This window comes from Tupaia chinensis, unplaced genomic scaffold (genome assembly GCF_000334495.1).
Source record: "Tupaia chinensis unplaced genomic scaffold, TupChi_1.0 Scaffold000532_1, whole genome shotgun sequence".
Taxonomy (NCBI): domain Eukaryota; kingdom Metazoa; phylum Chordata; class Mammalia; order Scandentia; family Tupaiidae; genus Tupaia; species Tupaia belangeri.
Window position 1 is genome coordinate 5,680,933 of NW_006160045.1, and position 17,298 is coordinate 5,698,230.

At 42.6% G+C, this 17,298-nt stretch overlaps 1 protein-coding gene across 1 annotated transcript in view; it reads right to left on the reverse strand.

Moving 5' to 3' along the window:
* Positions 1 to 17,298, reverse strand: part of SMYD3 (SET and MYND domain containing 3) — an 822,936-nt gene that overhangs the window by 135,806 nt on the left and 669,832 nt on the right. Inside the window, exon 9 of the mRNA XM_006157236.2 lies at positions 745 to 832. Coding sequence (XP_006157298.1) covers positions 745 to 832 — 88 coding nt within the window. The remainder of the gene's footprint in view (positions 1 to 744; positions 833 to 17,298) is intronic.

The window sequence follows — 17,298 nt, forward strand, 5'->3', positions numbered from 1 at the left end:
ATAATGTTGTGACATAACTTGTAATGTTATATGGGACTATTTATAAGTCCCATGCAAAATAGCAAACCAAAATACAAGAAATGAGGTTATCTCATTACAAAGTATCATATAACCAAAAAATTGAAGATGTCTTAAGTCTTTTTCTTCTTACCTTGTGATTTCTCATTGTCACATTTTTGCTTAACTGAACTTTTTATTGGGATTACACTGCCTACCACCCAAGCTCCTGTCAATCCAAATCCTGTTCCTGGCTCATGATCTCTCTCCTACAGCAAAATATTAATGGAACCATCACAGATGGCCTCCATCATAAGGCATCCTCCCTTACTCTCAACTTTGACCCTCTTGCGATCCTTACCATTTATGCCAGAAAAATTTACTCTGCCACAATCCCCATTGCCATTGTAGGCATGGCCAATTTAATATGAAGCTTCTAGGTCTGAGGTTCAGTGACATTAATTATTAGAATTCCAAGCTGTAGAAAGGTTATGGGAGGAAGGGAATCTAGGATTGTGTTACCTTTTATGCACACAGAGACAACTACTCACTTTCTACTACTGGTTCACAATTTTAATCATTACCTAATGGTGATCATGCTGATCTCACTATCATCTTCCCTACCCATTACTCACATTGCTGGCTGGGGTTAGGAATGCTAACCCCTTTGGTCTCATTAAGACAAAGATCCAACCAAAAAAGAAGGCCATACTCAACAATCCAACTCATCCATAGTTAAAAGGATACTCCAATGTGCCTTCAGTTCTTCAATTTTTTTCAGGGATTCTTGAACTTCCTTCCACACTTGCTCATCACCAGTCAGCATGTCAGCATCCTGTACGGGTCAAATTAAAAGAAAAAGGAAAACAATCCAATTAAAAAATGGACAAAGGATCTGAAAAGATATTTCTCCAAGGAAGACATATGAATGGCCCATAAGCATATGAAGACATGGCTGACATCATTAGTCTTCAGGGATATACAAAATAAAACCACAGTGAAACCTACTAGCATGGCTATAACCAAACAAACAGATAATAGCAAGTGTTGGTGAGGATGCAGAGAAATCAAACCTTCACACACTGCTGGTGAGAACGAAAATATTACAGCTTTGCAAAAATGGCCTGGCAGTTCCCTAAAAGGTTAAACATAGGGTCACTGTATTACTAGAAAATGTCACCCTGTTAACAATTCAACTCCTAGGTACATGTGTACCCCTCACACACAAAAATAAAAACATATGTTTAGTCAAAACCTCTACACAAATGTTCATAGCAGCATGATTCACAATGGCCAAAAAACAAAACACAGTTCAAATATCCATCAACTGATCAGTGGATAGGTAAAATATGGCATATCAATACAACAATCTTATTCAACAATAAGTACTGATAGATCCTATAACATGGAGGGATCTTGTAAACATGCTATGTGAAAGAAGTCAAGCACAAAAGAATACATGTTATATGATCCCACTTATATGGAATTTCCAGAATAAGCAAATTCATGAGACAAAAAGTAGATTAGTAGTTACCAAGGCCTAGGGGGATTGGAGAAAATTGGGGAGTGACTGCTAGTGGGTAAGAATTTTTTTCTGAGGTGATACATGCTCTAAAATTGACTGTGATGCTGGTTACACAATTCTGGAAGGCGACTTCTGCTAGAGAGCACCTAGCACAGTGTCCTGGCATGTGGAAGGTGCTCAGTCAGTGCTTGTTAAAGGAATGACTAAAAACCATATATGCAGTACAGTTCAGTAAATATTAATTTCAGTAATATTATCGCATTTTATCTTCACATGCTCTTTTATGTATGTGAGATCATACCCAATAAGGCAATATGAGCAGGGAATGGAGTAGTCTGCCCTAGGTCAGGCAGAGAGGGCCGAGGCATACTGTCTATATGGATATTCTATAAAGACAAGAATAAAAGCAAGAGAAAGCTCTTCCCCCTCTAGGTCAGAGGGTGCCTACCACCCTCCTCCCTGATCATAGCCCGTTTGTAGCTGACAACAGACTCAAGTTAAGTGACTTGCCTAGAAATCACTAGCTTGGAGCCAAATCCAAACCTAGGTCTGTTTGATTCTAAAAGGTCATATTTGTGTCATATACCACTCTACTCGCTCCAGACACTGTTATGGTTTCAGCATGCTCAGCAAGTCTTAATTCTTTAAAGCTGTGCTGTCCAACATGGTAGCTACCAACCAGGTGTGGTTCTTCCCATTTAAATGAATTTAAATGAAATACAATAAAAATGTGAGTTCTTCAGCTGTGCCAGCCATGCTTTAAGAGCTCAAGAGCCTCATGTAGCTTAAGAGCCAACATTGGAGAGAAAGATATAAAACAGTTACGGCATTGTAAAAATTTCTACTGGACATGCTATTTTTTTAAAGAATTATTTATTTAATTTTATTTATTACTATTGTTTTAATGTGCTATAGGGCACATGCACTCACCAGAGAAAGATAGTGAGAGAGAGAGAGGGAAGGTGAGAAAACAAGCCCCCAGGTCAGGGACTCAAACCGTGGTCAACCGTGGAAGAGTCCAGTGACCCAACCACCATGCCAACTGCTGGCCCTGGACATGTTACTTTAAAATGACTAACCAAAGGGTGAGATACTCTCATCAGACAAATTCAAAACCCGGTGTTCAACATCTGTGACCCTTTCAATAGGTGCCAGGGAGAAGAGCCATCCTAAGAAATTATTTCAAATCATGGCCAGTGTGTGTGGAAGAGATGGTAAAGGGGAGAAAGGGCGTATTTTTCACACTACAGGTTGAACATCTCTAATCTGAAAATCTAAAACACTCCAAAATCCAAAACTTTTGAATGCTGACATGAGATTTTAAGTGAAAAGTTCCACACTTGACTTTATGTGATAGGTCACAATGAAAACACTGTAATACAAAAACACTGTATAAATTATCTTCAGGCCCAATGAATAGGGTACACATGAAACAAATGAATTTTGTGTCTAGACTCAGGTCTCATCCCTAAGATATACCATTGAATATACTCAAATATTTCCAAAAGCCAAAAAGATCCAACCTATCAAACACCTCTGGTTCCAAGCATTTCTGGTAAGGGATACCACAACTGTGTATCTCCCTGGAGATTCTTACATGTTTACAGGTTTATAAACTGACCTCCCTGAACACCACTTACCCAGGTAAACCTGTGTTACTGCTGGGACAATTTATAAACAAGTATACTAGGGCAGAAAAAAAAAAATGAAAGCCACAGAAAGAGAGAAAAGAGATCCCGAGAATAAGATGAATAAGTGAGTGAGTGCTTGCGTGAGTATCTGTGTAACAGGGTTTCCTGGGTCTGCCTGTGAATGCGCTGTGCATTTGTGCGGTGTAGCAGGTTGGTGTTTTAAAAGACAATGATAATGTATCCCGTGTCTTTTAGGAAGAACCTAAATACATATACCTAGCTTTCAGAACGTCAAAGAGGGGAGAGAAATCAAGTCTCCCTCCAGATGCCTGCTCTAAGCCCATACTCCTCTCCTAAGGTCTCAGTTTGATCACCTCAGTCACAAGCTCCAGCCTTTAGCACATTCCCACCACTTCCTAGGTAAAACCTAAGTCTTCACAGTCACAGTCATTCATGATTAAATATTTCTCTTTATGTTTCAGAACTGGCACCTCAAGCCCTAGGCTCTGTGCAAAATATCTCAGTTGTTAGTCTTTATGGTAGGCAGAAGAATAAGCCCCCAAAGATATCCGCATTCTGATCCCCCACACCTGTGAATGCGTTAGGTTACGTGGCAAAGGAGATTCAAGTAGCAGATGGGATTATGGGTCCTAATAAACTAACCTTAAAGTAGGGAAGTGCTGGGGCCAGCAGATGGTGTAGCAGTTACATCACTGAATGCCCACATGGCTGACTGTGGTTCAAGTCCCAGACCTGGTGGCTTGAAACTCATGCTGGGCCCACGTGTACGCATGCCCAAGATCCCGGGAGGATAGTGGAGGAGAAGGGATTGCTGCATGGTCATGCCCCCAGGGGAGTGATTTCTCACTTTCCCTTTCACTGTCTCTGTCCGTCTCTCCAGCAAGCACATACGACCTAAGGCAAAAACCTCTAAAGACAAATAAATAAATAAATAGGGAATAGTATCATGGGCTTCCCAGGTGGGTCCAACATAATTACAAAGGTCCTTAAGTGTAGAAGGAGAGGCAGGACAGGTCAGAGTGATGTGATGTGAGGGCCCCCCATCACGTTCACAGTTAACCTAAGGAACACAAGCAGCCTCCAGAAGTTGGCCAAGGCAAGGTGATAGGTTCTCTGCTGTAGCCTTCAGGAAGGAACAGCACTGCCAACACCTCGATTTTAGCCCATGAGACATGGGAGAGTCTTCTGGCCTACAGAACTTAACAGTAACATATTTGTGTTGTTTTAAGTTTATGATCACTTGTTACAGTAGCAATAGAAAACTAATTTAGTCCCTAATATACCTTCTGTTCTGGCCACTGGGGCTTACTGCACATGTTCCTCCCTGTTCCTGAAATTAAATCATTTGATCACTCATATATTTCATTAACACTGAGTATCTACCAGGTACTGTTCTAGGCCCTGGGGATCAAGCAGTAAAGAAATCAGATAATTAGGTGTTTACACCAAAGAGATTGGGGGAACAGAGGGCAGCAGAGAACACACAGGCCCAGCTGTGGCAGCGTGCACTGCACATTGCAACTTGGCAAGCTGAGGCCACATGGGAGGCTTGAGTTTAATTCCCAGCCCCCTGAAAAGCAGCACATGCCTATGATCCCAGCTACTAGGGAGGCTGAGGCAGGAGGATCATGACACAACAAGAACCTGTCTAAAACATCACCATCTCCACCACCAACACACACACACACACACACACACACACACTAAATATGTCAGAGGAAAAACAAATGGAGAAGAGGGATAGAGGATACTGGTACAAGGAAGTTCCATTTTAAGCTGAGTGATCAGGGAAGGTCTCACCAGGGATATCGGAGTAAAGCCCTGAAGGAGGTGAAGGAGATAAGAGTTACAGGGAGAAGGGGTGGCAAGTGCCAACGTGTTGCAGTGAAGTATTCTTCAATGTTCCAGAAACAGCTTAAGTAACTCTTCCATATGTCTTTCCCCACCTAACTGTAAGGGGAAGGATTCAAACCCAGGTCTGCTAACTCCAGAGGCCATGTTTTTCCCCATTATCTTCATGTTAAATTTGAATTTGTTTTTCTCCTGGGCTTGCTTAAAAGGTGAAACTTGTGAGTTGATAAATTAAAGATATCTTCAATGCATGATTCTTTTTTTTGGAGAGGTTTTTCGATATAGGGTGCATGCGCTCGCCAGACAGACAGAGAGAGACATAGAGACAGAAAGCGAGAAATCACCCCCCAGGGGGGATGGTCACGCCGCAATCCCTTCTCCTCCATTCTCCTCTCAGGATCTTGGGCACACACGCACACGTGCCTGGTGTGAGTTTTAAGCCATCGGGTCTGGGATGTGAACCGCGGTCGACTACGTGGGAGTCCAGCGACATAGCCATTATGCTAGCTGGTTCCCAATGCATGATTCTTGAGATCTTCCTAGTACTAGCACTTCAAAAAAGGACAATAACATCTCCCAATGTAGAACCCGCAGTACATCTTGTATTCTTTTATCCAGCAGGGCGAGACCATGGTCCAGGGCAGAACAATTTCATAAGGGAATTTTATGCACAGCTAAATCTGCCACCAGTGAATATAATCTGATTAGCTTTTCTTTTAGGCTGACCCTAAGTCTTTATTTACTTAACAGAAGAGCAAGCAAGCTTTGAAATTGCTTCTAAACGTTTAACATCGATACCGCGAGAGCAGACAAAGCTGTGCTCACTAGCAGTTCACTATCAGCTCCCTAGAGTGCTCCACTGTGTGAAAGTCTCTCCACGCTCAGGTGCCCAGTTTGCCTCATTCCCCTTCCCTCTGGCCCTCCCCATCCTGCTGTGACTCCTCTTCAGGACTCTGCCTATAATGGGGTCTGTCTCCTCTCCCCTGTACCAGGCTGGAGGAGAACATTCAGCTGCACATGCAGATAAATAGGAGATGTGTAGATAAATGGAAAAACTAGCCAGGTATGTATAACTTAAATCTCCTACTTTTTCAGTTTGCAAATATATCAGTAAATTACTATGCTCGGTCTCTGAGGTATGAGATTAGTACATTTATGTTCTTATTTTCATTATTTCTTATGCAAACACATAAAAGACACTTGATATCATTCAGGACAAAGTTACCTAGGAAAAAAAATTCCTTTTCTAATATTAGTTCAGGTAAGGAGGATGATGTTATATAAAAGGGACTTGAATGAGCAAGTATTAAAATTGGTTTACATTCATTCTATACTTGCGCATTTTTAAAAACATCAGATAGAGCTGGCTCCATGGTACAATGGTAATATGCTGCTCAAGAGAAGACGGACTCCACATGGAGACCTTGGTTTGAATCCCTAGCCCCGTCAGCCTGTACCACGTTGCACATGTGTGCAAGTGCCCAGGCTCTGACAGGCTGGAGGACTGGAAGAAGGGGGATTGCAGCATGACCAGACCAGACCCTGTGAAGGATACTCTCCTCCCCCCATGTACATGAATAAAGAAAATAAATAAATCATCAAATGTACTATGGCTAAATTTTCTGCAAATGAAACAACAATCCAGACTCTATGCAGAAGGATTTCTGAGAATGCTCACTTTCCTGAGAAGTGATCAAGAGAATTAAGAATACACTATTTCTAGCATGGAAAGCACCTCTGCCCTGTCCCGCTCTATGTCCCTAACTCTTCCTTTTTGTGACTCTGCTATCTCACCTGAAAATAAGAATATGGTGTGTGACCCCTAACTTACCTTTCATGTGACCATGTGCAGATGAAGTAGAACAGAGACATTGAGCTCCACCGCTGGTAACTACGCCCTTCTGCAGCTCCCCAAAAGTCTCTGACAAGCTCGTCTTCGTTTTAAACAGTGAAAGCATGGAAATAGTTCATTCAAGGCAGACCTCTTCTCAGGTACAAACAAGTCTTCGTAATTCCCGGCCCCTCTTCATCTCCCTGGGACTGCTCAAGCTCCTTTAACACTCCTTTTCAATCTGTCCTGCCCATTCTTTCCCCCCACAGCTCCTCCCTGCATTCGACCCAGGCCTGTCCCCTCCTAACCCTGATACACTTACTCCTGGAGTACCGTCACTGTAATTGCCATTTTCTGTTCTTTCCTTGGCTCACCACTCCACTTATTTTGGCTTTCCCTTTAGACTCAACTCCCTTCTCTCTCTCTCTTTTTCATTTTTTCTTCCTTTTTTAGAGAGATTTTTGCTATAGGGTGCGTGCACTTTCCAGAGAGACGGAAAGTGAGAAATCAACTCCCCCCTGCCACCCCCCCCCCCCCCAGGGGGCTAGCCATGCCACAATCCCTTCTCCTCCCTTCTTTCAGGATTTTGGGCATGCATGCCCAGCATGAGTTTTAAGGCACCAGGGCCAAGATTCGAACCGTGGTCAACTATGTGGGAGACCAGCTACGTAACCATTACTCCATCTGTTTGTCCCTCAGCCCCTTTCTCTAGTTATGCTCTCTTGGTCAGTGTGGCCCTCCTGGCCTCTTTGCACACCTCTCAGCATCTAACTGTCATTCATATCCATGATCTACTTGACTGTCTCCCAACCAGTGCAGAGCACTCCCCGAGGGACGTAACCTACTTATATCTGCATTCCCAGTGCCACTACGGTAAGTCCTTCCATCAGTGTGTGGTGAGAGAGATGATCTGTCACAGCCCACGAGTAACTGCATCGCAGGAACAAAATACCTTCATTCCACAATGGCTGCAAGGAGAATCCCAACCAAGAAAATGGGAGGCTGTTCTTTTCACATTCAGCTTCTATCTGGACCAGTTTCTAATACTTCTACATCGTGATTACATTGAAAGGGAATGTTCCAACTGCAGCTGTATTTTCCACATGCCCAGGCGTTGGTCATAATTTTGAACCTAAAGGTGGTCCCTTCTCCCATCACAGAAAAATCCTCCCAAGCCCCATTTGTTCTGACAACAGCATCAAGGACTATTTGGGGGAGTGGGCTCAATTACTTCTCTAGCTTCTCCCTCAAACATCACCCTAAGTCTTTTGTGGCTCTACTGGCCCAGAGGTCCTCGTGGTCCCTCCTATCCCTGGATGAATCATGAGACTGTCTCTGTTCCCTCATACATAACTGCTAGATTAATGCCCCAGGACCCATATTCTTAGCTGTAAAAATAGGTACCACATGATATGAGATCATCTCACTGCCACAAAAAAAGAGGGTCACTCAACGCAATTACATTCAACTGGCCTGACACTTCCTTTGGGCTTCAAAGTGGGTGGTATACCTGCCAAGAGCCAGCAGTTACTGTGAGTTGGAAAGGTAAGTTTCTTTACTATGATAAAGTTGGAATCTAGTAAGCTGGACTGAGCATAACTTTGGGAAAGTGACCACTGGCTCTATCAGGCTAAACTTCAGACACATTCACCCAAATCCACCTGGCATGTGGAATACTGGAACAGATGTGCTCACTTAGCTCACAAATGTTTGATGTCGGAACTCCTGCACTGGGCTAATTTCAGATGGTTCTCATTAAAAAGAAAAGGAAAAAGAAAGGCAATCTGCTTTCCAGTACTTCCTGTTATCCAATCTTCATGCAAACTCTAATTAGATTGGATTGCAGAGAGATGGATATAGGATGGGAAATAAAATTAAGGAACATTTGTAAACTTTTCCAGTAATTCAATAATTCTAGTGTCTTAAAAGGAGGAAAGGTTTTTGTTTTTGTTTTAAAGTAGAATGAGTTTCCAATATAGTGTCTGGATGCGGGAGAGAGGTTGGGAAATCCTCAAATTCAAAATCATGAAGGAAACGAAGTTTAATTTGCAGGGTTTTGGACCGAGGTACTCTGGTTCAAGGATAAAGTACTGGGACTAATATACAACATCATTCAAAACCTTTATGATTAACAGGAAACATCTCTACTGGAACCAATTTTGACCTCCTTAGACAAAAACCAAGTAAAAGCAGTTCAACTTTAACTAGAGGGGGAAAGTGGCTCTTTCATAAAGTGGAAAAATAGTGGCTATAATAGACCATTCACTATTACATTAACCACAAACCAGTTAATGGGCATTATGCTGGAGAAGGAAAAGGAAGATGTATTCTCAACTTGAGGCAAGATCAGTTGTCATGTGCGCTAATGAGCAATTAACAAGGAACTATACACAATAATTAGAAAACTAAGTGAAAAGAACACTCAATTTAGAGTCATAAGATATGGAACTGAGCCCCTGCTCCACAGGTGTGTGACCTTGGGGAGTTATTTAACCTCCCCGAAGGCAACTTTCATCAGTGGCAATAATTTCCTGAATAGATGCACCTTCCAATTCTTTCCTTTGCACCCTCTGGAAGTACTATTATCATGAACAACACCAATGGCCAGAGTTTGCTATTTCTACCCTAGAGGGCTAGGGTCCAACAGGGGGCAGGCTATCACCATTTTTGTCTGATGATGAGAAAAATAGGCTTATCTTAGTGGAGGAAGGAGCACAACACCATACAATCATGACCCGACTAATTTCCACACCTCAGATCATGCACATTCCATTCCCTTTGCCAGGAAGGCTCTTCTTCAACTGAGTAATTTAAGCAAACTCTTCTCATCCACCAAGAACCAGACCAGATAGCCTCTGACATCCACAGGTACCATCTTCCGTGTACTCCCTACTGGGTTCCATGACGCTTGCTTTACCATCTTGCAGTAGAGCACAACTGTGATGTGCATGTAAAGGTGTCATCCAGATGCTGTTAGCAGTCTGAAGATGAAATAAAATTGATTCTTAAAAGTTATTCTTTCACCTATTTCACCACATTGTGGGACCCATGTGTCTATTACAGATGTCCACACACAGGATGCAGCGGGGCTCTGAACTCCAAGTCCAAGCAGATTCCTATCCTCTCCAGATCCTGAAGTCCCAGCGTCCTTCCCATTGCCCTCTCCACCCCCAGCTGGTTGATCTCTTATCAGGCTGGAAAGCCTTCTCCCACCAGATAGTCCTCCCACGGCTTTGGATCTAGCTGAGGAGACTTGGGCAACTAGGAGCACTAACTCTAACCCGAGCACAATGCTGATGTTGGGAGGACCCATGAAACAACCTGAGCCAGCAGCATGGTTCCACTTCACTATCATTTCCCCTTATATTCCCACTGCAGCTGCCAGCATTTGCCAAATGCCCATTGGGAACTATTGACACAGGGCTTGGTCACAACTATAAATTTCTACAAAGCCACACATTTGAACCTACTTTGCAAGTTTAAAATGGAATCTCCAGCTAAAAGGATTGCCAGAAGGAAGAGGAATATCCCTTTCACAGCTCCTGAGAAAAAGACAACAGCCTTGAGAACGTGAAGTCAGAACTTCCGGAGACACCAAAGGCCTTTTCCAGAAACAACCTCTACACCTTTCCTTCCTCTGTGCTGGGTAGTACCATCCTATGACTAAAACTTCTCTCAAAGAAATAAATTCATTTGCTTACATAAAATCAAGACAACTTAGAGGGAATAAAAGGCAGTTAGATCTACAGATTTAATGCAGTTTGAGGAACTGTCTATGTCAGTGGTTTTTGCTAAAAATTAGCCTTCACATGCAGCATTTTATAGAAGACAATAGAATGCTTGGCTGATAAACAAGGGCAGTGAAATAATATTACGCTAAGATGTTCAGGAAGGAGACACTTCCTTATTCTCTCCTTTGATCCTGAGAACATATAACAAGGATTACGTGATGTAGAAGGCTATTGGCTAGGTTTGCACATTCAAAGCAAATGCTGCATTTGTGGAGACTATCAAAAGGGAGGTTTATGCAACTGCAAACTCATACACTTCCTAGCATAATTCTGCCAATCTTGTGTAAACACCACCAGGTGGGAGGTTTGAGGCTGAGGAAAATGCAAAGATTTTACAGGAAAATTGTTCTAATGGCTCTAATCATTAAGATAAAGTACATCCCCAGATTTTAGGGCAGGTTTTGTTTAATGGAAACCAAAACCACAGCCCTCATCTCCTCCAATCTGCCACACTTCCATCTTTTGTATTTTCTCCATTGGGAACAGCTGCTTTCACTCTGCCATAAGAGGAAAATGCTTTAAAATGCAACAGAACAAACTTAAGTTAGGCTGACGGAGCGATGTTCCGACAGTGAAGGTTAGGATAGCCTAGACATGGTAGCTCCAAAGGCACTGAAAACAAGGATGAGCAATATAGCCTGACTGCTAGGGTGTATGGAAGTGTGACAGGCAGAGCCAAAAAGAACTAAGGAAGCTGAAACTTCTTCATCGGACGTAGTCCCACTTGTCTATTTTTGGGATTATTGTCTGTGCTCCAGGGGTCTGATTTAGGAAGTCTTTGCCTACCCCAGTGTCTCCCAGAGTTTCCCTGGTGTTTTCCACCAACAGGTTTATGGTTTGAGTCTTTGATCCACTTTGAGTTGATTTTTCTTAATGCTAAGAGATAGGGATCCAGTGTCATCTTTCTGGAGGTGGACACCCCGTTTTTTTACTAAAGAAGTTTTACTTTTCCCATTGGATTGACTGGTATCTTTTGTAAAAAATCAGTCAGCTGTATGTTTTGGGATTTATTTCTGGGGTCTCTATTCTCTTCCTTTGGTGAAAATAACCTGAACAAACAACTCTTTAAGGAAGACATACAAACAGTCAAAAGGCATATGAAAAAATGCCCAACACCCCTCATCATAAGGAGATGTGGATCAAAACCACAACTGGATACCTCCTAACCCCAGTCAGAATGGCTGATTAAATTAAAAAAAAAAAAAAAAAAGATAAGTGCTGGCAGACTGTGGTGAAAGCAGAACCCTCCTACACAGGTGGTGGGAATGTAATTTGATCCAGCCACTGTGGAAAATAATAAGGAGTTTCCTTAAAGACCTACAAATAGAACTACCATATGATCCAGCAATTCCACTCCTAGGTATCTACCCAAAGGACAGGAGAACACTCAGTCAGAAAAGTGCTTGCACATCTATGCTTATTCTAGCATTATTCACAATTGCTAAGACATAGAATCAACCCAATGTCCACAAATAGATGAATGGATCAAAAAAGTGTGGCACATATACCCTATGGAATAACAGTCATAAAAATCAAGATCCTGGCATTTGATAGAAAGTGGATGAATATGGGAGATTTACTGTTGAATGAAGCAAGCCCGGCTATGAAAGAGACATTGTATGTATCCACTTAACATAAACGGACTGTCTGCACTCTATGGCAGAAACGGAATGCCTAGAGGATATAAAAGGATGGAAAATGGTTAAAAATACTGAAAACAGTGTGGGAAGAGAGTTGGAGAAGGGGTGGAGTATGAGGAAAGAAATTAAGGAGAAAAATAGAGCAAAGAAATGTATGGGGCACAGAAATGGATTACTACCTGTTGATAATGTATCTTGAACTGGGCTTGTAACTTGAACGAAGGAGGCTGAACCCAGTCCCAGCTGTGGCTGGCCAGCTGTGAGCACTAGAGACTCACAGCGCCCCCTGGCTCAGCTTCGCCAGGTGAGAACAGGATTACAGTTACCAAGGAGATGGAGACTAATCATTCCACTCCATTAGTGACTTATGTATAAGGTGTCTGCTGTGCATGAGGAGAGACCTGAAATCCTGACAGGAGAAACTTTAAGATTTGTGGTTATGTACCAAATTGCAAACCCTTCATTCCAATTTTTTTTTTCTTTATTCTATTTGAGCTGAGTTTTGTCATTTATAAATCACCCCAGCAAGAGCAGAGAGAGCATACAGGACTGAACACCCAACACGGCACTGCATTCTACCAACCCATGAATTAGACAATGATTTTTAAAATCCACATACAATGGTACTTCAGAAAGTTCATGATAGGCCAGCTCTGTGGTGCTGAGGTAATGTGCCGTTTGGAAGCTGGATTCCATACGGGAACTGCAGTTTGAATCTCTGGCTCCATCACACTGAAACATGCTTGATGTGCACTTAAGTGCCCAAGATCTAATGGGCTGGAGACCTGAAGGAAGAGGACTGTGGCATAATCAAGCTGACCAGACTCTGGAGAGTACTCATCTCTCTCTTTCTCTCATGTGCATGTACATGCTCCATCACAAATAAAGAAAAAAATTTGTGGAAAAATGGATTTAAGTATGAGTTTAATGTGTTTTTATTTATGTATAGTTTTGGTGTAATATGCATTTTCCATGAACTTGTTGAAGACCCCCTTTGTATTGCCTCTAGCATTGTATGCGTGATGATTACATTGGGCACCATTCCAAACACAGGCAAGCATGTGGTATTTGCTTAACTTCTGAAGCAAGCACATCAGATTAATCTGTGGTCCCAAACCAAGGTAATAGTTTAGTTGGGGTCTCCACTAACGATTTCAGATAATACGTGCTGAGACACAAGTCTAGACATACTTTTTAAGGAGGTAGTAACAGGGGTAACCAAAGGAAATCATTTCATTTGACATCAGAACCTGTCCCTTAACATCAGTTACTGCGGTTTCCAATAGTTTCTCCTAATTTTTCAGAGTTGGGTTGCACAAATTCCCTACTTCTTACTAACACTTTGTCCTCAGACCATGTGCCCAAATAAGTAAAAAGTTCAAAAGGAGTTATGTCACAGTTTGAGGGAAAGAATTACTGTAATACCTCAGCCTTACTTTTTAAAAAGTCCAGCATTATATTTGTCTCTCAGTAGGAAGAAGCCAGTGTTCTCTCAATTATTCTAAAACAATTCTGTAGTCTGTGAAGTAATCCATGCAGAGATCTATTCCTAGAAGCTGAGGGCAAGAGGAAAGGTCATTCCAGGGGGCAACCATCCTGGGCTGAAGGCCTGGTGGGGAGACTACCTTTCTAAGGTTTGGGTACAGCTCTTTTTGCCCACTTTCATACCCACGGGAGATCCTGCATAAAATCACCAGACTCAAATGCTCTTCCTGGCAACTTTGCCTCCTGTGGAAGTGAACTGCTGGCTGGTTGTACAGCGAGCCTTCCCTCTGGCGCCACACCAACAAAGAGCACATGGCCACATTTTATATTCCAGTAAACTCCAGTCTGGCTCTCAGCCAGGGGACCTCTTTGTAATGTCAAAGATAAAAGCATTGGCCATTTTTGGCACCCTGCCCCCGCGTCCATTCTCTTATAACCATCTCATAAACCAAGCATGCATTACTGTTAACAGAATCTTCCAGACAAAGGTCTGATGAACTTCATAAACATTACCAGATGACAATCAGAGGTGTCCCTGCTTCACAGGGAAAGAAAGAAGTATAAGGAGGGGCAAGTGATTTTACCCTGCATGTGCTGAAAACCACAGGGAGAACTGGAAATATATATTCAAATACATACTCAGAAATCTCCCCCTCTGAAGGAACTGTTTTGCCGAGCTGCCTGAGCCACGGACATAACAGATATAACCTGCGTATTGATATCTACTAAGATCCTTATCAAATTTGGGATGTCCAAAATGGCACTTTGGTTGTACAAGACAGCATAACTCTCTTCTCTTACCCTCAGTGTTTTCCCTCTTGCCCCAGAAACTGCTATGAGGCTAGTCACAAAGAATGTCTGAATCATTATTTCTTGATCAGTTTTCATTTTCTTTTTGGGTTGTATTCTTTGTGGTTTGAAATTATACAGACCTAGCCATTTACCTTTAACAATTACTTTATCATCCATTTGATTTTTTTCCTTAAAACTTTCCTTTCTTTCATTATTCCATGAATGAGAGGCAGAGAAACAGACAGACTGACTGGCATACACAGATAGGTACCCCCAACAGGATCTGTAACACCATCACTTACCCCCAGCTTCAGCCAGCCCCAGATCACAGGCTGGTGTCTTCAGGGAGGTCTCCAGACCCAATCTGGGAACCTTCCCACATGGGTCAGCTTTGCCAAGTATTGTGTTACCACTGAGTAACCATCTAGCACCTGTTTAACTTGTGAAATAAGCAAGATTTTGCAGCCAACCTGTGGCCTGGTGGTTAAGGTGGTTGGATCTCATATGGCTGACTGTGCAGTCTGAGTCCCTGACCCACTGACTTGAGGAACATGCTGGGTACATGTGTGCACATGCCCAAAATCTCAAAAGCAAGGAGAAATGGAGGAGAGGGGATTATACGACGATATCACACAAATTGTGCTTTCTTGCTTTCCCTCTGTCTGTCTCTCTATCTGTGTGAGTGCACATGCCCTCTGGAAAATTTTTTTTTAAATCAATAAAAGATTTTAATGTTCTTAAATGGTTATCAACTACATAAAATATGCAAAGGTTTCTTTTCTGAAAGTAAATAAATATAAAAATCCCCTTTGCTCTGTGCAAGAACAAGGAGTAGAAAGAACTTTATTCAAAAGGCTTAACAATGAGAAAGCCTCAGTTTCTCATTACTGCTGGGTGCTAGATTGCCCTACATATGCTTATCGTAAAATATCAGAGGCTCTAATCCACATTAGGAGGCTGCAGAGTGCTTACTCCCCCCAGCCACCTTTCTAATAACAGACACCCACAGACATGCCCACACACACACATAAACCAGGAACATGCTTTAATGGGATCCTCAGAGCTCTCAAACTGCAAACCTATCGTTCCTCCAGCTTTGGTTCTCTTCTCTACTTTCAAGTGCTAGTGCAGTGGGTACACATTTAGAAGCATCCAAAGAGTTTCTGAAAATAGAGACCCACGTCCCATCCAGAGAAATGACATCAGAATCTCATGGGAGAGGGAACATATTTCTCTTTCTGTAAGTTCATCATGTGAGTCCAGTGTGCAAGCTGGGCCAAGGACCACCAGCCTGGTCTTGGTGCTGCCTCAGTCATTGCTTCTACTTTCTGTGGTCATACTACCATTTTTCATACCTGCCAACGCCATTCAGATTTGCTGTAAATTTTTATTGTTTTAGCTTTTTTTCTTGTCAATCTATGATCACATCTTTTTGGTTCTTTGCATTTTTTTTTTTTACAAATTAGTTTATTTACAATACCTCCCCAAAATTAAGAGCAAATACCAAGTCCATGGCACCATAAGTAATAGCATACTCTTCATATTGTCTTTATTATACTGCATTTTATTTTTAATTTGCTATAGGGCACATGCACTTGATGAAGTGAAAAACCACTCCCCTGCAGAGGGAGGGGTGGGTGATAGTCATGCCTTAGTCCCTTCTGCTCCATTCTCCTCTTGGGATTTTGGGTATGCATGCACATGCACCCAGCATGTTTTTTCAAGCCACTGGGTCTAGGACTTGAACTGTGCAGCCAGTCTCCTTAGCCACCATGCCACTAGCTGGCCCAATACTGTCTTTAGTTCAGCATATAACATTTTCCAAATGTATTCTAAGGCTAGGCATTGTAACTATGAAGGTATAAATGACACATGGCCTTAGCCTTGAGAGGTTTCCAGCCTAGGAGTTGAAAGAGCCACAAGATGTATCATGTCTAAAAGCAGAGAGTGGTAGCAGAGAGCCGAGCTCTGAGGCTATGGAAGCAGAGCCCTTTGCCTAACCAGGATTTAGGGAAAATGTCTCAAAGAAGACGAGCTGTCTTAAAGGCTATGGAAGTATTAAGCCAAGAGCAGAAAACAAGGGACTGCCCAGAAAAAGGAAACGGTGTGAGGAGCAAGGGTTATGGGAGGAGGTCATGCCACTCTGGAATCCCAGGAGTGAGACAGGGAGGGTAGGTGGGACAAATCTGGACATGCAGTACAATGTAGCAAGGGGGGAGTGCAGCTAAGGGAAGGCCAGAGCAGCCACAGCATCCACCTGCAGGATTTGGAGAGTTTCGCCAGCACTGCTGTACATCAGAGGGGCCAGAACATCAGGAGCATACTGCTGAGGTCATCCATAGCTGGGACATACAAGGCAGGAATAGCAGGAAAAGTGTTGGGGGGGTGGTGGTGGTGAGGTTTGTTCTGGTCTGTTTTGTTGTTAATAACAAAAAGTACTTGAACCTAGGAGGTTTATAAGAATAGAGGTTTGTTTAGCTCACAGTTAAATTATTATTTAGCAGTCCAAGGTCTATGAGCTGCTTTGGTGAGGGTCTTCTTGCTGGTGGGAAACATGATGGAAACTGAAGGTAAGCATATCTGTGTCCCTGTGCCCCTGCTCTCATTCCCTCTCCTTATAAACCCACCAGTATTGAGTTTGGGGTGGGGAGCCTACCCTTTTGCCTAACCAGCTCCAGAAGGTCCCACCTTTCAACACATAAATTTTCACCTTCATAATGTTATCACAATCAAA